The sequence below is a fragment of the Ananas comosus genome, linkage group 15 (assembly GCF_001540865.1).
Source record: "Ananas comosus cultivar F153 linkage group 15, ASM154086v1, whole genome shotgun sequence".
Classification (NCBI taxonomy): domain Eukaryota; kingdom Viridiplantae; phylum Streptophyta; class Magnoliopsida; order Poales; family Bromeliaceae; genus Ananas; species Ananas comosus.
In genome coordinates, this window is record NC_033635.1 from 176,486 (window position 1) to 198,883 (window position 22,398).

At 41.6% G+C, this 22,398-nt stretch overlaps 4 protein-coding genes across 6 annotated transcripts; 3 read left to right on the plus strand and 1 right to left on the minus strand.

The window, feature by feature from the left end:
• Window positions 2,458-6,357, plus strand: LOC109721786 (probable NAD(P)H dehydrogenase (quinone) FQR1-like 2). 3 transcript variants are annotated; one of them, XM_020249569.1, is made up of 4 exons: window positions 2,458-3,025; window positions 3,151-3,399; window positions 3,489-4,100; window positions 5,559-6,357. In XM_020249569.1, the coding sequence occupies exons 3-4, from the start codon at window positions 3,547-3,549 to the stop codon at window positions 5,785-5,787; spliced, it is 783 nt and encodes a 260-aa protein (XP_020105158.1). In that variant the 5' UTR covers window positions 2,458-3,025; window positions 3,151-3,399; window positions 3,489-3,546; the 3' UTR covers window positions 5,788-6,357. The 3 variants fall into 3 exon arrangements, with proteins under 3 accessions (XP_020105158.1, XP_020105159.1, XP_020105160.1); XM_020249570.1 differs by having other exon boundaries at window positions 2,458-2,970; window positions 3,095-3,399; XM_020249571.1 differs by having other exon boundaries at window positions 2,458-2,938; window positions 3,095-3,399.
• On the minus strand, window positions 7,671-12,823 carry LOC109721562 (serine/threonine-protein kinase SRPK-like). The gene is made up of 4 exons (XM_020249228.1): window positions 12,195-12,823; window positions 10,958-11,875; window positions 8,660-8,707; window positions 7,671-8,388 (listed from the first exon to the last, which is right to left on the minus strand). The coding sequence occupies exons 1-4, from the start codon at window positions 12,390-12,392 to the stop codon at window positions 7,951-7,953; spliced, it is 1,602 nt and encodes a 533-aa protein (XP_020104817.1). The 5' UTR covers window positions 12,393-12,823; the 3' UTR covers window positions 7,671-7,950.
• On the plus strand, window positions 14,693-19,764 carry LOC109721797 (T-complex protein 1 subunit theta-like). The gene is made up of 13 exons (XM_020249590.1): window positions 14,693-15,023; window positions 15,824-16,086; window positions 16,189-16,335; window positions 16,418-16,579; window positions 16,714-16,791; window positions 17,284-17,417; window positions 17,573-17,645; window positions 17,728-17,805; window positions 17,910-18,032; window positions 18,192-18,286; window positions 18,425-18,634; window positions 19,195-19,252; window positions 19,421-19,764. Exons 1-13 carry the CDS (start codon window positions 14,876-14,878, stop codon window positions 19,484-19,486), a joined length of 1,635 nt encoding a protein of 544 aa, XP_020105179.1. The 5' UTR covers window positions 14,693-14,875; the 3' UTR covers window positions 19,487-19,764.
• Window positions 20,463-22,186, plus strand: LOC109721533 (photosynthetic NDH subunit of subcomplex B 2, chloroplastic). The gene is made up of 3 exons (XM_020249184.1): window positions 20,463-21,028; window positions 21,266-21,718; window positions 21,849-22,186. Exons 1-3 carry the CDS (start codon window positions 20,468-20,470, stop codon window positions 22,041-22,043), a joined length of 1,209 nt encoding a protein of 402 aa, XP_020104773.1. The 5' UTR covers window positions 20,463-20,467; the 3' UTR covers window positions 22,044-22,186.

Sequence of the window (22,398 nt, forward strand, 5' to 3'; positions counted from 1 at the left end):
TGTATTGAAATTTATACTTAAATTTTTATGATAATATATTTATACTTAAATTTTATTATATAATATAAATTAATTAAATTTGATATATTTTTTATTTTATTAAACTCTATCATTTATACTTTAATATTTAATTATATATATATTTTTTATTTGTATTGAAATTTATACTAATTATTAATTAAAAATATAGGGATATTGTTAGTATTATACTTTATTCATTAATATATTATGAATAAATTATATAAAATAAATTATTACATAAAATAAATTATTATATATAATAAAATAAAATATATTATTTTAAATTAGATTCTTACATAAAATATTATATTATAAATTACTATATGAAATAATTTTATAAATAATTTTATATAAAATATACTAATATAAATTAATTATTTTATTTTTAAAAATATATTTAGACGTTGTTCTAGACTTTTTATCCAAACGCTATTAAGGATATCTTCTAGAATATCCTCGAATGCATCCAGACACAAATTTACAACTGTTCTATCTTGTACCGAAATATCTTCTGTTCTCAGAAACAACAAAAGTTGTTCTCCAAAATTTAGTTTTCCAACCAAACGGAGCCTAAATGATGTAACTCAATGGGCTACCTCATCCAGCAAAAGAGATTTTTTCCTTAAAACTATTTATTTATTTTTTATTTTTTAAAAACTATTTATTTATTTATTTATTTTTCTGCAGCGAAGTCCTTCGAGTGATACCGTCAGTTTCCACGTAGTTCGATCTACTTGCAACAGTTGTTAGGTACACTGACGCATGTTTATTACATTTCAGTTCCCTTCTTTCGTCCCAGGTAGAGGTAGTAGTGATTTACCGGCTTATTACTTAGCTAGCTTTTCTGGAACTCCTTTCCTTTTATCATCATGGGCTCCTTGCCCCACTCGTCCCTTACGCTGGGCCTGGCTTTGGACCATTATACAGTAAATCTCTCCCGATTATTTTCCCAGAAGAAGCGATGTTGGAATCTTAATTATTCTATGTCAAATCCACATTAAACTACATTAAAAATTGACAGATGAGAGTATGAGACCGATCGTCTTTTAGTGCAAGTGGTACTAAGGTCTCAAATTCAAATCCTAATTAATTTATATTTTCAACTAAATTTATTTTTAAAAAAATAAACGAAGCAAGTAGCATGCTATCTTTTTCTNCAAATCCTAATTAATTTATATTTTCAACTAAATTTATTTTTAAAAAAATAAACGAAGCAAGTAGCATGCTATGTTTTTTTTTTAAAAAAAAAAAATTGACATCTCAGATAGATCGTTCGGAAGAAAAAGAAAAAGAAAAAGAAAAAAGAGCTTTCAAAAAAATGTCATGTCCTAAAAAAGTGAAGAGAAGCCAAACACACAGAGTTGAAGAGTCAGAACGCAGACAAGGAGTCCCCCCAAAAAAACACAAAAGAAAGAAGGAAGAAGAACACACGACCACGGCAATCGCTCTTCCAGCGACTGCGGAAGCGACGCTTGGAAGAGCAGTCTATTCTCCTACTGGCGGAGAAAGGAGCAGAAACAAAAATCCGCGATCTAACGCGAAAACCGGCCCCGTTCGGTCCTATTATTTCTGTGGGTCGGCCCGAGAACATTGGATCGGGACAGGCCTTCAAAACAGCAAGGTAGGGAAAATGTTGGGCTGGACCCCACATTTTTTTTTTTTTCTGATTTGTATGAACCTGCCCAAAATTTTAATGTTTTGATGCTTACTTCCGTCTGACAATATCTATGGACTATTTTTTTTTTCTGGGCCTGACCCGATCCAAGCCTTCCCTGTTAAAAAAGAAAGGAAAAAAAACGAAAATCAGTCCCGATATGAGGTCTGGAGCCAGGTCTAGCTTAGTTCAACTCTGAGTATTTCTTCGGTCGCCAGGTTTGATTAGACGGGATATTGCCTTTTCACCTCTCTTGTTCCTTGGGCACGCCCTTTCACCCAGTCAAAGTCAGGTAATCCTCTCTTGCGTGGGTTAAATTCCTAAATTATATTACACTTTTGTTGCCTTCTTCTCTTCACAATAGATTACGTCTTCTCTTTTTTCTCTTTCTCTCAAGTCGAAGGTGGAGGTCTGCTATTTTTTATTTTTTGGGATAAAGATTAGAAAATGGCAACTCGGTGGTACGTAGTTTGTGCTGCTCGAAGAATTTAAAAACTAACTCATGGAATGTGAAGGAATGGAGCCAAGCGTCATCTGACATTAGTTGAATAATAATAGTTACTTGATTCACCTTTGCGTAGACGCTCGGGAGAAATGAATATTTATATTTATATTTATATTTATATTTATGTTTATGTGCTGCCCTCAAATTAACCAACCAGCATTAACTTCCATGCTCGCTCGGGCACATGAATGCAACGGACTATTTTTAAATAGTTTTTTTTTTTAGTTTTTTTTTTCCTGTTTCCCACAGGGACACGGTGGAGTCGCTGATATTGGGCTCCTCATTGGTGAAGTCCAACGAAGCTTTGACTCTGGGCAGTTGGAAAAGAAAAGGCCCAGAAAGTAAGAGAGATTCTGAGAGGAGATCGAAATAAAGGCGGGGCCCACAAAGCGTGCGAAGTTGACGTCACTTTCCGGCTCGTTTAGGTCATGTAACGCAGACTCCATACGTGGCATCTGAGGAGGAGGTGGATCTCAGCATTTAGATATGAACTGGCGCATCGGCTTTTCTCGCAGCGAGCCGAACAGGAACAGCTGATTCATTTGGTTTCGGTCGCAGGTGACGACCAACCGAAGTCTGAGTCTGACAAGGAGGGTCGGGTCGTCCTCGTCCAGGGCTTCTGGAAGCCAGCAAGGAGACAGCGAGGAAAGAAAAATAATGCCCGCGAGTGAGAACTGGGAAGAGACAACAGAGCGATAGATAGAGGTTGGATTAGTGGGAAGAAGCTGCGACTTTTCATTATTGGGATCTCCGGAAAGGTGGGTGGCGGGGGTAGGAGAGAACCATCGCTGTAAGCGTCTCTTTTGCGTGGAGATTTCGAGTCGCCTTGTTGTTTTCGTTACAAGGTTCAAAGTTTGAATTTTTAGTTACCGAAATTAATTAGTTGCTACTTGTCCCTTTTTAATTTGTTCCAGGGGACTGAAAGGGAGATTTTATTTCATTTTTTTTCTTTTTTCTGGGGTTCTTCAAGAGGTCATTTTCTGAGAGGATTGGCGAATTCCGCCGGAGGAATTCACTCCATTTCCTTCCAGGAGATTGTGTTGCTTTGGTTCCGGATTAAAAGCGGGCAAAATTTTGATTCCCGTGAGAGATTTAGACTTAATTCCTGCAGAAATCGGAAGCAGAATTCGGGGAAAAAGCGGCAGATTTTGTAGAGAGAACGCTTCATTTGGGTGACAATTCGAGCCATCTCCCGCTGATACCCTCTAGACCTAAAAAGGTGCGTTTTTTTTTTTTTTTTATTTTCGTTGTTCTTGTTGTTGTAACCTAACATCTCTCTCTCTCTCTTTCATTTGTTATTTTGACCAGTTGATGAGATCGTATAGATAGATAGGTAGATAGATAGATAGATAGATTGAGATCTGTAATGGGGAAAGGAGGAGGTTGCGTACCGAGCAAGAAGCGGCAGCCGGCCGTGGCAACCGGCAACACTTTGGCGGCGGGGGACGCTCCCATCACCGCCGATCAGAAGAGCCCCGCGAGCAGCACCGATGCCGCCGAAACTCCCGCGGCTGCGGCTGCTGCTCCGGCGTCGGATCTGAAGCTGAAGGTGTTCATCGTGTTCTACTCCATGTACGGGCACGTTGAGGCCCTGGCGAGGCGGATGAAGAAGGGCGCGGAGAGCATCGAGGGGGTGGAGGCCGCCCTCTACCGCGTCGCCGAGACGCTCCCTGCGGAGGTGCTGGAGCAGATGAAGGCGCCCCCCAAGGATCCGCAGATCCCGGTCATCACCGCACTGGAGCTGGTGGAGGCCGACGGGCTGCTCTTCGGCTTCCCCACGCGCTTCGGGGCGATGGCCGCGCAGATGAAGGCCTTCTTCGATTCCACCGGGCAGCTCTGGAGGGAGCAGAAGCTGGCCGGCAAGCCTGCCGGTTTCTTCGTCAGCACCGGCACCCAGGGAGGAGGACAGGAAACCACTGCGTAAGATTATGATTCTTTTTTTTCCTCCTCCTAAATTCCTAAATTAATTTTGCTTCCGAGTGCAACAAACAATAAGGTTTTCGTGGAATTGATGGATATGCATGGTTGAATTATTATTTCCATTATTCGAACATTCACCAACCACAATTTTTATCTGTTGTCATTGCATCAAACAACGAACCTATGTCTTCCTTCCTTCCAATGTCCAGCTCTACACCGATATGTCGTCGTGGAAAGTCTTCTCCTTGTGATGCGGCTCATGAAATGCCTGGTCTCAAGGCTCACCCTTTTGTTTTTGGTTGTTTGGGGAACAAAAGAAACGCAATTTGAAGCCCCCAAAGTACCATTGTTTGATGAAACATTTTTACATGTAGGGTGTAATGCATCCGTTTTAAGATTTTTTGTCGGCAGCGCTGCATGTTTTTGTAAATAGATCTCCGAATTGAGATCAAAATGAGAATCAACATTATATGGTTACAAACAATGCCCAGCAGCTTGTTTCTTATTACCCTGTTTGTTGATAGATTCAAGGTCTACACACTATGTCCATTTCACTTCGTACCACAACACTTTAGGTCCCACACACTATGTCCATTTCACCCCGTACCGCGATACTTTTTGAGGGAGACTTGCAGGTTTCTAATCTGGATGGGAAGTGGCAGAGTTGCTAGATGATGTTTGGACATGCCCAACAACAATGAGAAAACTATGGGGATTTCTTAGATACGTGGAGAACAGTTAATAGATAGAGTGCAGAAATGACTGATTCGGACTACCTAATGCTAGTTGCCTAAGGCATGAGAGTAGATGAAGTATCACTGTGAGGGAGGGGCAGTAAAAATGATTCGAAATAGCGATATGCCTAAAAGTGGGCGTGGGAGAAACATTGCTGAGGAGATTGCTAAGCAAATTTGGCGTGTTAAGCACAAGATTTTTACTTCTAAAATCTTAGTTGAGGACTTGAGGTTCTGGTTACTGGTTGTGCTGATGTTTTTCTTTTGATGTCGTCATTTAACGATCGTAGGAATGCCAAAATTAATCAGTTATAATCTAGCTGTGGGTAAGGATCTAGAGAAGCTTGCGGCTGCAGCATAAGTAGCCCTACTATGATTATTACTGTTGAAAATGAACACACGCTGGAAAGCAGTAACTTTCTGAGGATGCATCGCCAAATTAATTGTTTATGAAAATACATTATAACAGTACATATTCCACTACATTTGAATTCTACGAGGATAATTTGATGCTTTGTGTGTAGTAAATTCTTGCTTATCACCGTCTATTTTAGAAATGTGAAGTTTTCTAGAGTACAATGTAATAATGCAGATTTGTGACTGACTTGTGCTGTACCATAAGCCATATTAAGTGTGGTTTTTTTGACATTAGTTCAAAGTGTGAACTTTGCAATATAAGTATCGTCGGTAACGCGTATGTACTGTCATTTTCTTCCTTCTACAGTTGGACTGCAATCACCCAATTAGCCCACCATGGAATGCTCTTTGTTCCTATTGGTTATACCTTTGGAGCGGGAATGTTCAAGATGGACGACATTAGAGGAGGTTCTCCATACGGTGCCGGAGTTTTTGCTGGTGATGGCTCAAGGCAACCTAGCGAGACGGAGCTCTCTCTTGCTGAGCACCAGGGCAAGTATATGGCCTCTATTGTCAAGAGGCTGGCTCATTCTTAAGCGAAAAGGTCGCCTATCTCTGTCATATCCCGTTTGCGCCAAATTTCATCATTATTTCATTCTGGCCCTTTAGATTAAATATATTCATTGTGTGGTTCCTCTTTTATCAGTATCTGTTTGTCCTAGCTTTGCACCTGCTGTCCGTCCTATTTATCTGTTTATTCCAGAGACTCTGTCAGGATTATTTGTACATGACTTACAACAATTGCTTCAGGAAGTTGATAATAAGTATGGCAAATCTGCTGGTTCCTTGCATTCCTTTTTGTGTATATTTATTTGAATATTATTTTTTGTTGTCCGATTTTTCAGTCTGAGGTGCGGCAGCCAATATAAAAGGTAACTTGGGTGAAACCTGTGTCCTGAGGGGTTTTGATTTGCTTTATTGTACTTTATTTCGAGATATGGCTTTGATGTAGTTGAACTAAAACAGAAAGCATCCACAATGCTAGATTTGCTTCAAGAAGCCTTAGTTAACTGTGTGTTTAGGGTTTAGGGTTTAGGGTGTGTGTGTGTGTTGTGTTGGTGTGAAAAGATAGTTATTCAGTAATGGAGGGCTGGTTTTCCTCATTACTCACCAGTTTGATTTCTTGGTTCCCACAGTTATAATTGCTTTCCTTTTACCCGACTGTTGTGAACTCCCACTGTGCTGGCTTCTTTCGATCAGCCAGGAGTTGGACTCTGCCCTGCTGTTCCTTAATGGGCTGATGGGTAAAACGGCTGTAAATTTTCTTACAAAAGCCAAATGGGTACCTTATATATATATATAGAGAGAGAGAGAGAGAGAGAGAGAGAGAGAGAGAGAGAGAGAATATTAGTTCCTTCATAAACTCTGCCCTGATGTTCCTTAATGACTGACGCTTGGACTTCGCTTTCTTTGACGGCACACCAACTGCAATCATTGACTATGGAGTTTATATAATGGTGTGTTTGATGAATGATGCCAATTTTGATACCTTGGTCTCTGCTCTGAAGAAAATCAGCTTCAGCAACATGCCGATCATCACAGGGGAAGATGGTTTGGTCTGCTGATGGAGAGATAAATGCAAAGATGAGCTATGCTGCGAGGTTCTACAATTGTCATCTGAAGCACCTTGCTGGGGCGAAGAATGTGTGGAGTATTTGCCTGAGAAATGGTGCATGCTGTTGTACCCAAATGCTAAAGATCTCAGTAAGATTGGAGAAAACATGCTATTCGAGCGCAATTATGCAGATTGCACTTCGCTTGGCTATGTTTCAACATACAACAGTTGCGGTGCCGAAGGAAATGCATCTTATGCTTTCAATGTGTACTTCAGACTCGAGAATCAGCAGGAGAAGAGCTACGACTTCCAAGGTTAGCAACGGTGACAATGCAGAACTACTTGGAAGGATTGGCTAATTTTATTCAGTTTGCTATTCCAAACTCTTCAATAACCGCATGTTCATTAATGGTGTCCGTTTTGGAAAGATCTTCTTAGAATGAACATCCTCTACAAGTTTGAAGCGATTTTTTAGCAGAATTGATTGGTTGGCTCTTTTAACTCATTACCTAAATTTAGCTTTAACACATCTAAGATTTTCAGCGTTGGATTTGATGTTGGTGGTTTACAACTCATTGGTAAGATGCCAAAGTTATAAATAGAAGTGGAAAGCTAGTTCCGCAAAAGCTTCCATGCCCAAAGAAGATAACAGCGCAAGCAGTGGTGATCAAACCTATTACAGTAGGATTAATGAAAACTATTGTAGTATGATTAATGGAAAGCTGTTTCAGTATCTTCAAATTTAATAGTTTCACCATGAAAAGGCAATTGCATTTTGATATATTATTCTGGCAATCTATTGTTCTGATCATAACTCAATTTAAAAACAAAATTTATACCGCTGTCAAATCAATCCACGGATCGAAGAGGGGGGAAAGACCTCCAAAACTGGGGCTTTCAATTGAATTCAATTCAAAAGAATCTCAAGAATCTGAACTCCTCATAAAATAAGTAGAGGTCCTTAGTCAAAAGGGGAACAGTCTTAGTAACCCCAACTGAATGCTAACATACACCTAAAATTTTCCATTTTACATCCATACCTAAAACAATCAAAAACCGAAAGGTATAGCCAGCCATCCACTCATCCAAGATACAAACAACTGAAAAAGCTTCCATCTAAAGGCCAAATGCAACAAAACAAAACCTACCTCGAAGATGTAACAACTGCCTTTCCCACCTTACTGCCAGCTGGAGAATCTTTTCCCACTTTTGCAGTTCCGTCAATTGCAATATTTCCTATCCCCACTGCCATCGCATCTCGCTCCTCTTTCTCCTTCTTTTGCTTCTCAGAAACACCGTCCACTGACGGCTGGGTTGGTTCGGGCTGAGACCTTGGTTCACAAGTCAAAGGCCCAGCATTGATCCATGGGTGGGTAAGCAATTGGGCGGCAGTGGGCCGCTTCTCTGGAACAAAGTCTAGTATAGGGGCAAGAAAGTCGGCCATGTCGTTTGCATCCTGCTCGCCGAACTCGTATTTCTCCATGAGTACCTTGTTGAGGGGCCAGAATCTCAGGCGGCGAATGTGCCGCAAATCGCCGTACCGGTTGAAAAACTCGCGAGAGTATCGGCCGCCCAAGGCTATCTGCGAGAGAACAGTAATACATGAATTAATGCTTTGGCCTTGCTAGAGCTGCTACAAAAGTGCTGCTGAGTGAAAAAGAATTAACATCGTTTTCATCAATAATTCCAAACACTTCCTCTATAACAAAAGCAAAAGCTTCACCCTCAGAGAATTTGGCTTTGGGGCTCATAATCTCATTCCAACTTTCCGTCACAGCAAAAGTTTCATATTATCATTTTTCCAATGCTTATTAAGGAGACTTCCTTAGAAGGCTAAAGAAAAGATGATTTACCTTGCGAGGCATCATTCCAAGCAGTTCCATCATCAGTGCGAGGTGATCCTGCATAGCATTAAAAAAGAATTATTATCGCTTATACAGGCAGTGTAGGAAAATATTTTCACGTCCTAACAAAACAATATGCCGATGTTATAATGCAAATCATATATAGGCAGCTTATTTGCCCAGCAGATGATTAGTGTACAGCACGAGGCCAGACAGCATTATGAGTCCCCCATGTCAGCGCCAAATGAAACACAGTTACATTTGGTCTTAAATGGCAAAAATATGACTACCTTGATCTATAGTTAGAATCAGTTGGCAGGGGTTAAAGTTGCTGGCCTCAGGTTGCTGCATATAGTGTAGCTTCACAAAGGCAATTGCAAGATAGCCTCACCTCCTCTACATGTTTAGATGCGTAAGTAGGCCTAATTACACTGCTGATTGTCAGAAGGTCGTTATCATGTTAATGTTTAATCCACCAAGTACGTTTCAAGAACCTCAAGATCTGATTGTCTTCCAAGAGTTTCTCAGCACTGGATGTATTATTATAAGCGTAAATCTTGGAAAAATAAATGACAAAAACAAACAGACAGCTGAAAACACTCATTATATTGATAACATGTAGCCTAGTGATAACATAAGCCACTGTGATTATTGCTGGACCAACATGGGGCTATGTAGCTCTTTATCTTAGAGGGCTGTGTGGCACTGACACGACGAATCTGTGCTGTAAAGGTACTTCTACAAGCAGTTAGAGATTCAAATGCCAAAAAGTAGAGGCTTTCTATGAGAAAAACAGGCAACTACCTTCACACATATGAATCAGAACATACAGGAAATACTAGACACCTTTAACCACAAAAAGAAAGAGAAAGAATGACAGAAGCATAAAATATAGCAGGCTGACAAAAATGAACTTCAGTGGCAAGAACAGAGGCAAGAAAGATAATCTGATGTGGAAGGAAAGGCGGTAAAACCAACAAAATAGAAAGTGATAATGCATCAAAGTAACTCGAGAAACAGTAGTTATTCAGGATAAGTACTGAGCAGTTGAAATGTTCATGAAGTGGAAACACATCTCAGATGTCAGTAGCAATGGGAATAGGACGTGTTTGATTAGAGTATAGAAGGAATTGAAAGTGATGACCCCAATAGTTTGAGAATTAAGAAACTGACACACATTAGCACCAAAAGTGTACACCAAAATTACTGACTTTACTAAAGAAACCACTAAACAAACAGGAAGTCCTGAAAATATAACCCAAGACTGTAATATGATGCATTCTGCAAAATATAACCAGCCAAGCAACACAAAATTGAAGAGAACAAGTCCACCAACCAAATCAGCTACACACAGATATAGTTTGGGTATTTTGCATTGGTTTTCTATTGGTTTATTGTTTATGATTGGTTGAAGAGTTGTGCTAACTGCATCTGAAACCAAACTTATTTCCTGTCACTAAAACCATCCAAATTCAGGCAAGATTAAATCATTGGTTTTGCTCATGGGGGCCTGTGGCACCATACATTAATGCAGTTAAAGTACAATAACAAGGCACACCAGCTTACTAGAGTTGCGCGGAAGAAGCGCACTAAGTGGCCTCAAATGGATAATTACATAGCGTCCCCTATTACTAGGTATTACATTGATCCAACAGATGTTAAAGTTCGTACACAACAAACTCCTAAAAAGCCTTTCCTTAGAGTTGGTGATGTTGAGTGAGATGGATGTTAAATTCTCACTCCAACTTAACCCCACTGACATCATCTCTTCCATAGCTCTGTAGATTGTAAAACAACCGCCCTCTCCAAGTAGTGGAGGCCACTATACTTGAGTGCATTCACTAGTCAGAGAGGTTGACAATATATCCCCTAATGTCTCTAACTAGTGCCGGCCAACAGGTTGTTACAATACTGAGGTCAAATACTTGACGGCAAACAAGCGATTCATCTAAAGACTAGAAATGCATTATAAAGACAGAGAATACTGCAGATAATAAATCAAATGTTGCTAAAATTTGACAAATTGACATAATAAGCCAGAATCCCGAGCGGTGGAGAAGGTGAATAGTAGTGATGCATGTGGATTACGTTGTTGTTTTTATCATTAGCGGAAATATGAAAACAAAAGAAAGTTCCAACTCATTTCTTAGATAGGATGTTCCATTCAGGCATTGCCGGTAAATCTCTCTGTTGCCCTTTCTAATAGAGAAGAGGGTGTAAGATGTCAAAGTTATTGACAGACGCAGCACCTGTATTGCCTTGTCTGGATATCATCCCTGTACGTACAAGAAAGTTCAAGTCCTTTACCTCATCCCTGTCAAAATTGTCCCCGCTGTGTGGATCGAAGAGCACATCTCCAGTAGCAAGCTCAAAGCAAATGCATGCGAACGACCACATATCAGCAGAGGTAGAATATTTGGAACCAAGAATCACCTCAGGGCACCTGTATTGCCTTGTCTGGATGTCACTTGTGAACTGTTTATAAGTCCAGCATGCATTCCCGAAATCCACCAACTTGCATCTTAGGTCAGCCTCCGTAACCAACGTCCTCCTCATTCCCTTACTACCCCTTCTATGGCCTCGCACTGCGCCAGACTGTTCTCCACCACCACTGCCACCGTCGTCTTCATTCATCACACTAGAATCCCCCTTATCTTCTGACACATCAGCATCCTGAGAAGCAGTGGCCGCACCACTCACTGACGTGGCCGCAGCCGCACGCTTTGCCTTCCGCCTGATCTTCTTCTTCTGGTTTCTTGTTAGGTCGCCGTTAGTCGACACAGTGGTTTTAGGAGGTTGGTCGTCAGTCTTCACGTTTGGAATAACAGGCGGTGTCCCAGAGCGTCGTGGATCCTTGGAAGGGTCAAGTGAAGAGACAAGGAGGATGTTCTCAGGCTTAAGATCGGTGTGAATTATTGATAGTTCGCGGTGGAGGTAGTCGAGGCCAATTAGAACGTGACGGCAGATCTCTTTCACCATCGGAAGAGGAATTCCCCGATAATCCGTGTACTTGATCAATGTAAGGAGATTGTCCCCGAGAAACTCGAACACCATGCAGACGTGAATCCCGTTCGGCCCCGAGTGCTTGAAGTGATCCAGGAGCTTGACGACACACCGATTATCGTTGGGATCACCGTCGGCAATCTGCTTGAGGATCTTTATCTCATCCATTGCTGCTTCAGTGTAGTGCTGCGCACTCTTCTGCACTTTGAGTGCCACATATCGCTGCAACCAAGAAAAGGATAGCCGATTTCAATGCTTAAATATGTATACTGAGCATTCTTTAAGCAAATGCGAAGAACGAGTTCTCCCTTTGAGAAACCAAGATCAAAATATTCTACTAAAGATCGAATTTTTTGTGATACTAAATCCATTTCTAAGCAAAATGAGAGAGGGTTTTTGTTGTTTTTATATCTTTCGGCGAGAAAGATCAGATTCGTAAGATGCTTCGCGGCATCCTACACACCCCGAGAGGTGGGATTCGCTGGTGCAAAGGGGGAAAGGGGAGGGGAGGGGAGGGGAGGTGTTGGATTGTGTATCTTACGGAGTGGGAGGTGTCCCAGGCGAGCCAGACGGTGGAGAAGTGGCCCCACCCGAGCTTGGATTGGACGACGTAGGCGCCCTGCTTGAAGGAATCGCCGATCCGCACGGCGTGATACCCGCCCCTCCGGTACTCCTCCGTCCCCTCGTCCTCCGACGTGTAGTTGCTGCTCTCGCTCCGCCCCTCCTCCTCCTCAGCCATCCGATCTCCTCCCCCCCCAACCACCGCCCGATGCACCGCGCCGATCCGATCGAACGGCCCCCGATGCGCCGCACTTTCCTCCTCCTCCTCTTCTTTTCCTTCTTCTTCTTCTTCTTCTTCGCCCAGTTTGGAGAACCGCTAGGGTTTCGTCCACTGGGTCGCCGACCCTCCCCCTTCTTCTCTCTCTCTCTCGCCCCCCCCTCTCCTCGCGACCTCGAACGGCGTCCAGAATAATAGAACGGGGAGGGAGAAGCATACGCTGTTTCGCAGCTACTAAGCACCTGCACCGCGATCGCCAATTATTTTGCTGCTCCAGGAGGGTGCGGTGGCGACGTGGCAAAACTTTGTGGGGAGTCGCTGTTGAGCTATGCGGAGGCACGAGCACAATGGATTCTTTCTGATGTGGTAATCAGAAGTATAAATGAATTTCCCTTTCTCCATTTATTTATTTATTTCTATCTTCCATGGGCGGAGGATCTCCTCTCTCTCTCTCTCTCTCTCTCTCTCTCTCTCTCTCTCTCTTTAAAAAATTATTAATTTACCAATGAATTTCGTTGCTTTACGCATAACTGTATAATAATAAGAACGAGGATAAATCTGATTGCCGCAGGAGCAGATAAGCAACTTGAGCTACATTTGATAAAGACCCAGCATCAGTATATTGGTCCCCTTTTTTTTGTTGTAATATGAAGTTTTTTTTTTTTTTGAGAAAAAGGTAGCAAGCTACCTGCTTCATTTATAAAGTGGGATGAATTAAGCGTACAGGGTGGAAGCAACGACGGCCTCCGAAAATGGCAAAAGGAGAAAACATAGATAAAGAAAAAAGAAGAAAAGAAACAAAGTAAGCTAGTACGAGAGTTAGGTCAGGTCAGTATACTCCAGCCTCAAATCAAACTGTTGATACGTCCCGCCGAGTGGACTGCGTTTGGGGGTGCGTCCCGAAAGATGACCAAGTTTCTATCTGACCAGACGACCCACCAGGTTGCCGCCAGATGAGTTAAACTTTTAAGTTTCAACATGTCGTTTGGAGTTTTCAATACTTTTGCCCAAAGATTGCACACTGCTCCTGTGGTATCAAGAAATGCATCGAGGTCCGCAGTAGAGAGTAGAAGGAAGCGAACAAAGATGCAATTAGCGAAAAGATGATCACAGCTTTCTGGGAGAACCCCGCATAGCACACAAAGCGGATATACGGACATGCCTCTGGTGAGCAGCCTGTTAGAAATGAGAAGTCTCTTTCGAAGCAACGTCCAGATGAAGATCCTAATTTTGGTTGGAATCTTCAAGGTCCAGATATGTTGGTTCCACCGATCTCTACATCCCCCATCTGTGATGAACTGGTAATGGAATTTAACCGAAAACAGGTGATTGGTGGTTCTTCGCCATCGAAACGAGTCTTGTCTCCTGCACAGGTGTCTGCTTGAAAGTGTGTCTTTGAGTAATTGCAGCTGTCTATCGCTGTGGGCCAATCGGGGCGCCGTGAAGCCTCTAGTGATAAAACGCCATCTCCATCCATTATGGTTCCAGCATTGAGATATCCGAGCTTCCTTGTTCGCGATTTGAGGGTAGATGTCTGGAAACAAGGTGCTCAGAGATGTTTCACCCCTAAACCCTAAACCCTAACCCCTGAAGTTATTTTTAACATCTGTAACTATCGGTAAAGAGATATAGTTGTTACTTGAAGTTATAAAGATATTACACTTTAAGCAATTAAATTAAATTTTGTATTTTATCAAAAAAATTATTTTTTTTGTTTGAGAGATAGATAGCACGCTATCCGTTTCGTTTATTTCATTTAGAAATAAATTTAACTAAAAATGTGAATCAACTAGAATTCGAACTTGAGATATCTGATTGATACCAACCATCAAGTTCTTTGCCACTTATTGTTGAATAAATTATTCACTTATTATGGAATGCGCTTATGCATCAGCGCACAGAATAATAAAATGCCAGAAAAAGTTCAAATTGTCTTTATATCCATTGTTTCGTTAACATCTTTACGTTTTTACAATGCATTTGCGGGTGTCGAAATCAAATAAATAAATAAAATAATAATAATAATCGAAGTTACAGATTGATCAACTTTTACTTCGGGCCAGTGGATGGGCCTGTCTTTTTCTGGGTACAAATGCCTCGTCTGAACCCAATAGGTTTGGGCTCGTCCATTGGAATGCACCATTTGGGCTACAAGAGTCCATCCCTGGTCAATCAGATGCCGTAACTGGGCTACAGGAGATCGGCCCAGCCTGTTGTGAGACGCTTCGAATGTTCTAGTTACTTTTTCTCGCCCGCTCTCCGCCAGAGCCTAGTCCCTTCTCTCATTAAGGGTTTTGTTCTCCCTCTTCTTCACCTTCTCCGATCGCAGTGCGAGTAAGCTCTAGGGTTTCGGCGCTCACCTCGTAGAGAGAGAGAGGCTTCTCCATCCTTTGAGATCTTCGGAAGAGAAGAGAAGAGAAGAGAAGAGAAGGGTGGTGGCGAAGATGGTTTTTCCGATGCAGCCGTACGGGATCCAGGCGATGCTCAAGGAAGGGCACAAGCACCTCTCCGGGCTCGACGAGGCCGTCCTCAAGAACATAGACGCTTGCAAGGAGCTCTCCGTTATCACGCGCACCTCCCTCGGCCCCAATGGTGACCCCTCCCTCTCCCCCACCCTCATTGACAAATCAATCCCTTTAGGATCTCTCTCTCTCTCTCTCTCTCTCTCTCTCTCTCTCTTCAAGCATTTCCCATCGTTACATTTGGATGTGGTAGTAGTTCCGAAGCATCACTGTGATTGTTGGAACGTGGCGCATTTGAGAGCTAGGGTTTTAGTTTAGGTTTCAGTATGTTTAGATCGTGGTTCTCAGCAATTTTTTATCCGAGTGAGAAACTTAAGGCGAAGATTCGATATCTCTGATGGCATAATGTAAGTTAGGACTATGATTTTAGTACAGTGAAATGACTAGGAGTTAATATTGTTCTGCGCTTCATTTGCTACTCAAAACTAAAATGAAACATGACATCTGCAAAACGTTCTGGGGCTTCATAAGTTTTAAGGAAATTGCTTTGATGGCTTAAGGTTATCGTTGAGATTTTGGAGAAGAATCATTTCATTAGTTTGTAATATAATCATTTGATCTGTGTGTGCTTGAAAGTCTGTAGCTTTATGTTGCCTAATCACTCTTGAGTTTATACTGGTTGATAATTAGGAATTCTAAATCTCCATTAATGCTCTTGCATTTAGTTTACATCGACAGAGAGTTGCAAGGTTATACTTTTTTCCCCTGTACTTTTTGTCATTCATTTATATCCAACTCTTTACTTCAGTGTAGAAGGCACTTGTTCGTTCCGTCTCTATAATATTCTCGGCATTCATGTGTTTGTCTATTGGATTTGTTTTCTATCTACTTATATGTTGTTGTTGTTGTTGTTATTTTTTTTTAACTTAGGGATGAACAAAATGGTAATAAATCATTTGGACAAGCTCTTTGTGACAAATGATGCCGCAACGATTGTGAATGAACTTGAAGTCCAGCATCCTGCTGCCAAGATCTTGGTGCTGGCCAGCAAGGCCCAGCAAGAGGAGATTGGCGATGGGGCTAATCTTACAATTTCTTTCGCTGGGGAGCTACTTGAAAAAGCGGAGGAGCTTATTAGGATGGGGCTGCATCCAAGTGAAATCATCAGCGGCTATATCAAGGCCATTAATAAGGTTTTTTTTTTTTCCTATGTTGTTAAGTGTTGTGCTAATTTAGATTCGTATTTATGAAAATGCTCTTTTATAAATGTCTTTTTATTGTCATTAAATGAGCAGACAGTGGAACTTTTAGATGATTTGGTAGAGGAAGGGTCGGAAACCATGGATGTGAGGAATAAGGATGAAGTTGTTTTACGAATGAGAGCTGCTGTTGCTAGCAAGCAATATGGACAGGAAGATATATTGTGCCCTCTCATTGCTGATGTGAGTTATGTTGATCCTATATAGATCAGTGATTTTAGTGCGTAGTTTTTAATTGTGCGCGTGATGCTTTGTGACATGTCAGGCATGCATTCAAGTCTGTCCGAAAAATCCTGCGAACTTCAATGTGGACAATGTTCGAGTTGCAAAGCTACTTGGAGGTGGCCTACACAACTGTACAGTTGTCCGGGGTATGGTTTTGAAAAATGATACCATTGGGAGTATTAAAAGGGTGGAGAAGGCAAAGGTAAAATTTATTTTGATTTTTGTGTTAACCTTTAAATATCAGATGAATTTTATTTTTTCCTTCCCCCCTTTCACGTTCTTTCAATACCGAGCTCTTAATATGGCTTACAAAAGATGCATGTATCTGTTCTTTAGATTGCTGTCTTTGCTGGAGGTGTTGATACATCAGCAACAGAAACCAAGGGAACTGTTCTTATTCAAAATGCTGAGCAGGTAGGCTTCTAGTTTAAATAAATGTAGTGAATTTTCTTTCACAGGGAGTTTCAAATGTTGAATTAACATTTGTTAATACTAGAGGGCTTAATTATATATGAATGTTTCGCATTTGAACTGATGGGGAATTTTAAGGTTTTTTGAATTATTACATGAAGGCAGGAAATTAAGGATTTCATATATGAAATGTGGTTACTGATATAACTACTAGCCGGAACATTATGTATGTTTCACTCATGTAAATCAAGATTGTACTTTGAATATTGCGTGACAGGAACTATTTTCCTGTATGATATGTAAAAGTTTTGTAACCAATAACAGGGTTCCTTTGTTTTCCTGTTAACCTCGAAGTCTCACTGTAACTCAAGACATTGATGCTTTCTAAATTATCTTGTGCTTTATAAGGACTTTTAATATATTCAGTAGACTTATGATTTAAAATATATTATGAAGCTTACTGATTAGAAGTTTCTTTGTATATGTGTTTTGCAGCTAGAGAATTATGCGAAATCTGAGGAAGCTAAGGTTGAGGAGCTTATTAAAGCTGTTGCTGATTCAGGTGCCAATGTGGTTGTGAGTGGAGCAGCTGTTGGTGATATGGCATTACATTTCTGTGAGCGTTATAAGTAAGTGAAGTTGTGTTGTTGGCCTAAATTGCATGAATACTTTATTTTTGTGTAATGCGGGATAATCTATACAATTCAAGTGTAATGTGCCACATGCAATCAAATATAGGTAATAATTTTTGTTGATGACACTGATATGCCATGCTATTTTGCAGGCTCATGGTGCTGAAAATCAGCTCAAAGTTTGAATTAAGAAGGTTCTGCCGTACAACCGGTGCTGTTGCTCTTGTAAGTTATTGTTGTTTAAATTTGTTTTCTTGGCAGATGATGCCTTTTTACTGACGGGAATTTCTTCTTGAATATGCAATAGCTTAAACTTAGCCAACCAAATCCGGATGAGCTTGGGTATGCCGACTCTATTTCAGTGGAGGAAATTGGTGGTGTTCGGGTATGTAGTCTTACATATTACTTTGCAGGTTTATAATATGATTGCCTGTTTTCTCGAGTCTTGACTGCTGTTTCATTTCATTTCTGTTTCATTTCATTTGACAGGTTACTATAGTGAAAAATGAGGAAGGTGGAAACTCAGTTTCTACAGTTGTTTTACGAGGTAGCACTGACAGTATATTAGATGACCTTGAGAGGGCCGTTGACGATGGTGTTAATACTTACAAGGTCTGTTTCTTCTTATTAATTTTGGTCTTTTCTTATGATGACAACTTGATTGTTCAATCTTAAACATGATTAAAGCTTTCGATTGGCTTTTACTTTTGGCATCTCTCTTAGTATGTGCTGCCTATTTCGTTTTTACCCTTCATTTTCTATGCTTACCAGGCAATGTGCAGAGATAGCCGGATAATTCCTGGGGCTGCTGCAGCAGAAATTGAATTAGCTAGGAAGTTAAATGAGTTTTCCCTCAAGGAAACAGGGTACTCTCAGTTATCTACTCAAATGTACTTGAAATTGTTGAGGACTGTTATGCTACCTACCGTCCTTGACAAATGTTGATTGCTGCTGAATAGCAGGCTTGCAAACTTATGATCTGATTTTTGTACTCTTTGGTGCAGATTGGATAAGTTTGCCATTGCAAAATTTGCTGAAAGCTTCGAAATGGTGCCAAGGACCCTTGCTGAAAATGCTGGACTTAATGCCATGGAAATAATTTCATCCTTGTATGCTGAACATGCCGCTGGAAATACAAAAGTTGGAATTGATTTGGAGGAAGGTACTTGTAAGGATGTTTCAACCATGAAAATCTGGGATCTCTATGTCACCAAGTAAGCCACTGTCTTATACTCCCAATATATTTTGGATGATGAATGAGCTAATATTACTATTTTAGATCTCTGCTGATTTTGAGGAAGCTGGTCTTTTCCCCATTGTTTTTGTTATTTGCATCCTTTATCATGCTTATTTAGTGGAAGGTTCTGTTATGGTATTAGCAGATTTTGTTCCTTCTGGAACTTTGATTGAGCGAAATGGCTCTATGGAGGAGACAATTTTGATCTGACATTTATTGGTTCACTTGCTTTTTTAAATTATTTGATTGCAAAGGTGCTTCAGGTAGGCTAGTGTTACTCTTACTATCATCTATATGAACTTTGATTGCATGCTACCTTGGTATCTAAAATTTTGATATGAGCTTTGTTGGTACAGGCATAAAATCACTAAACCATTGTGCCTATCATTTTATATAGCATGTAAAAGCTATCAACACAAGTATGTGAGGCGTAGTTATTCTTGTGATGGTTGTCTGCATATATTGCCAACCGTATGCTTGATACTATGTATTTTCATATCAGGGATGACGTCTAAGTACAATTGTTCCCCTGTGCAGATTCTTCGCACTAAAGTATGCTGCTGATGCTGCTTGTACTGTTCTGCGGGTCGATCAGGTAACTGATGTTTCTATCCCATTTTTGCGGCCATGATTTTTTTTGTTTTGTATTTCCTACAATCTTATTTGCAGGCCTCTTTTTTTTTTTTTCCTCTTGCTTTTTTATTTTGTGCTGCTGCACTTCTGGTGATGCCAACTGAAAATAACACGTGATATATTTTGGCAGATCATAATGGCAAAACCAGCAGGTGGCCCAAGAAGAGATCAACCAGCTGGAATGGATGAGGATTAGTTTGTGCCCTAGTTATATAATTATGTGAGACTAGAAGCTAGTGTTGCCTGAGGTGTTTCTTTTTTCGTAGTTGTGATCGTATAGGAAGCTTTGATTCACGAAAGGACTGGATCAACATCTTGTTTAAGTGCGGCTTTCTTTGATTGCGGCTGCCCTCTTGATTTTGCAGTGCCACCAAATATTTCGGATTGTAACCTATCTCTGAAGCGATGATTCTGTATCGATACTTGGTTTTGCTTTACTGTTGTCTTAATGTCTTTATTACTGATTTTGCCGAATGAGTTGAATGACCGGGTCATCGTAACTATTTAGATTCTGTGTATTGTTGAGAGGCATCCAAAGATATTTTCCATTTACCTTCTAGTGGTGTATCCCACGTTCTGGGCGGTCGTCTGATTTTACTCTCTCTAAGTTATCTGTTTTTACTCTACCTAAGTGACCCAATGCGGCGAGTCTTTTCCCAGAGGCTTCTTGTGGCAAAATTATCAATCAGTTAAGCCATGTAGCCCGTTCTCTAAAGCTGGTCATGCTATGCGAATGGCAATAGCTTTGGGATCTAAATCGATCGGCATGTTATGTACAAGTATTTTCGAAAAGATTTGTGCACCCTATATATAGAAAACATGCAGCCCAGATATATTGAAAACATGCTGCGCAGCAGGATAATAATCGATTACTCTTTTTTTTTCTTTCTTTTTTTTTGAGAAATAGGTAGTACCTTATCTACTTCGGTAGCTGAAAATGTGAATCAACTAGAATTCGAACTTGAAATCTCGAGTATCAACTGCCAAATTTTTTACCACTTGCTTTCTTTAGTGCCGGTAGGGAATAATCGATTACTACAATGCGTCATTCCTACTGTTTGCAGTTTACGGGTGGAGGCGGTATATAGCGTCCTTAATGTCGTCGCTACCATGACGAGTGGGCCCTATTGCGTAATCCACTTGTAGAGGTGGCAAACGGATATTTGAAATGGAATGAATGAACGAAACAGCCGTGAATGTGTGGAGGGTGAAGAGGAGTCATCCATCATCCATGGCCTCTCTCCTCTCTCTCCGCCTCCCCAACCCAAAGCCCAACTTCTCCGTCAGAGCCTCCTCCTCCTCCTCCTCTCCCACCTCCGCCGCCGCCGCAGCCGCAGCCGCAGCAGCAGCAACAACAATTCCCGCTCAGTCTCCGTCTCCTCCCCAGGCCCAGCAGGCTCTGGAGGAGACGTTCGGCCGGAAGGGAATCAAGTTTGCGGAATCCGGTGGGGTCCCAACCGTTGAGCTGTCGGTGCGGAATGGGAGCTCTCTGCATCTCCGCATACCGGACGGCCTGATCACGTCTTACAAGCCCAAGGTGTACTGGAAGGACGACGGGTTCACGGAGGTGCTTCACACGGTCTCCACGGCCGATCTCGGCGCTCCTCCTCCATCAGTGAGAGGCGGGTTGGGTTTAGTTCTCAATGCCGCATCGGAGCCGGCCAAGGGTGGCTCTTCTTGGTCCGCTTCAGAGTGGGCCGTGAAGGACGCCGACTCCGACTCCTTTGATGCTGTTCAGGTTATCCTCTGCTCCCCTCCCTCTTTTTCTATGCATGCGATACGTTGAGCCGTCCCACTGTTGGAAAGAAATTCAACGGACGAATGGAGATCATTGTAACATTGACTTCAGCTAGGAGGTTTAACGATCAAATGTTTGGTGCAATTAAGACCGAAAATGTGCGAGTTCGACCATTCTGATCATCTTCTCAGCAGCTCTGCTCAGATGTTAAAGCTAACACTCAGCCTTTGCTCACAGGTCGAGTTGAGCAGCACGAACGCCGACGGCTCTCTCGATGTAACGTACGTCGTCTCCCTCTATCCCGTAAGCATGGCAACTGCGGTCATAGTGAAGAATGTGGGAACACGAGCAGTAAGCTTAACCAGCGCTATACTGAGCCATATCAAGTTTCATGCCCGGCGCCACTCCGCAATCCAAGGCCTTAGAGGCTGCTCGTACTGTGCTCACCCACCCCCGGCTTCCTCGTTCGGTCTGTTATCTCCTTCGGACGCCATGCAGCCTGACCCTCCCAGTTGGTTTTCTTTCCCGGGTTCTTCACCTAGTGAGCGAACAGAGAACTCTTGGTCTGTCGAAGAAGATTTATATACATTATTGAGAGGAAAGTTTAGCCGAGTTTATGCACCGCCTCCGGAAGAGAGATTGAAGCGCATCTATAGTACTCCCCCTTCTAAATATACCACCATTGATCAGGTAGTGTTTCTCTCGGCTTTTTCGTATTCAATCTCTTCGGATGTTGTACCTTTCATCCTAGCTTCTCTCTGTTACCATACTTGATTTTTAAATGGATTAGTTTGTGATTGTTTGGTTTGTTCTTTTACAGGTAAGTGGCCTTGGATTCAGGGTGATAAGAATGGGGTATGAGGATATATACTTATGTAGCCCCGGCTCTTTCTCGCAAAGGGTCGGGAAGGGATACTTCATCTGCACCGGCCCTGCTTCCGTGCTCGTACCTGTGGTTCTAAACCCGGGAGAGGAATGGAGAGGGGCGCAGGTTATCGAACACGATAATTTGTAAAATTCTCTCATGTATACATGAAATTTTACTCTAATAATTGCTTTTCGATTTAAGCTGTGCTTTTCCTTCCGCCATCTGCTGTGTGCAATTGTGTTTCTCACCTCCAAGAGAATCACTTTCTTTATGTAGAGGGTATTTTCATCTGTCTACTGGTTTTTAGATCGAGTAGGCAAGATACAGTAACTGGTCCATCTCGAATAAGGAGATTAATTAGCTAAGCTGAAGAGTACCATCCCATTTTCATCCCTTGTTAGATATTTGATACATCATCATTGACAGTAAAATAGCCCAACTGGAAGCTCTCTAAATAGAATCGTTCCAATCAGAAAACAAGTTGCTGAGGAATGTAACATAT

Coding starts and splice junctions, on each gene's coding strand:
- LOC109721533 (XM_020249184.1), top strand. CDS start 20,468: ATGAACGAAACAGCCGTGAATGTGTGGAGGGTGAAGAGGAGTCATCCA. Junction 21,029..21,265: donor ACTCCTTTGATGCTGTTCAG/GTTATCCTCTGC, acceptor CTTTGCTCACAG/GTCGAGTTGAGCAGCACGAA. Junction 21,719..21,848: donor AATATACCACCATTGATCAG/GTAGTGTTTCTC, acceptor GTTCTTTTACAG/GTAAGTGGCCTTGGATTCAG.
- LOC109721562 (XM_020249228.1), bottom strand. CDS start 12,392: ATGGCTGAGGAGGAGGAGGGGCGGAGCGAGAGCAGCAACTACACGTCG. Junction 11,876..12,194: donor CCTGGGACACCTCCCACTCC/GTAAGATACACA, acceptor TCTTGGTTGCAG/CGATATGTGGCACTCAAAGT. Junction 8,708..10,957: donor ACAATTTTGACAGGGATGAG/GTAAAGGACTTG, acceptor AATGCTATGCAG/GATCACCTCGCACTGATGAT.
- LOC109721786 (XM_020249569.1), top strand. CDS start 3,547: ATGGGGAAAGGAGGAGGTTGCGTACCGAGCAAGAAGCGGCAGCCGGCC. Junction 4,101..5,558: donor GGAGGACAGGAAACCACTGC/GTAAGATTATGA, acceptor TTCCTTCTACAG/TTGGACTGCAATCACCCAAT.
- LOC109721797 (XM_020249590.1), top strand. CDS start 14,876: ATGGTTTTTCCGATGCAGCCGTACGGGATCCAGGCGATGCTCAAGGAA. Junction 16,580..16,713: donor AAAGGGTGGAGAAGGCAAAG/GTAAAATTTATT, acceptor TCTGTTCTTTAG/ATTGCTGTCTTTGCTGGAGG. Junction 17,646..17,727: donor CAACCGGTGCTGTTGCTCTT/GTAAGTTATTGT, acceptor AATATGCAATAG/CTTAAACTTAGCCAACCAAA.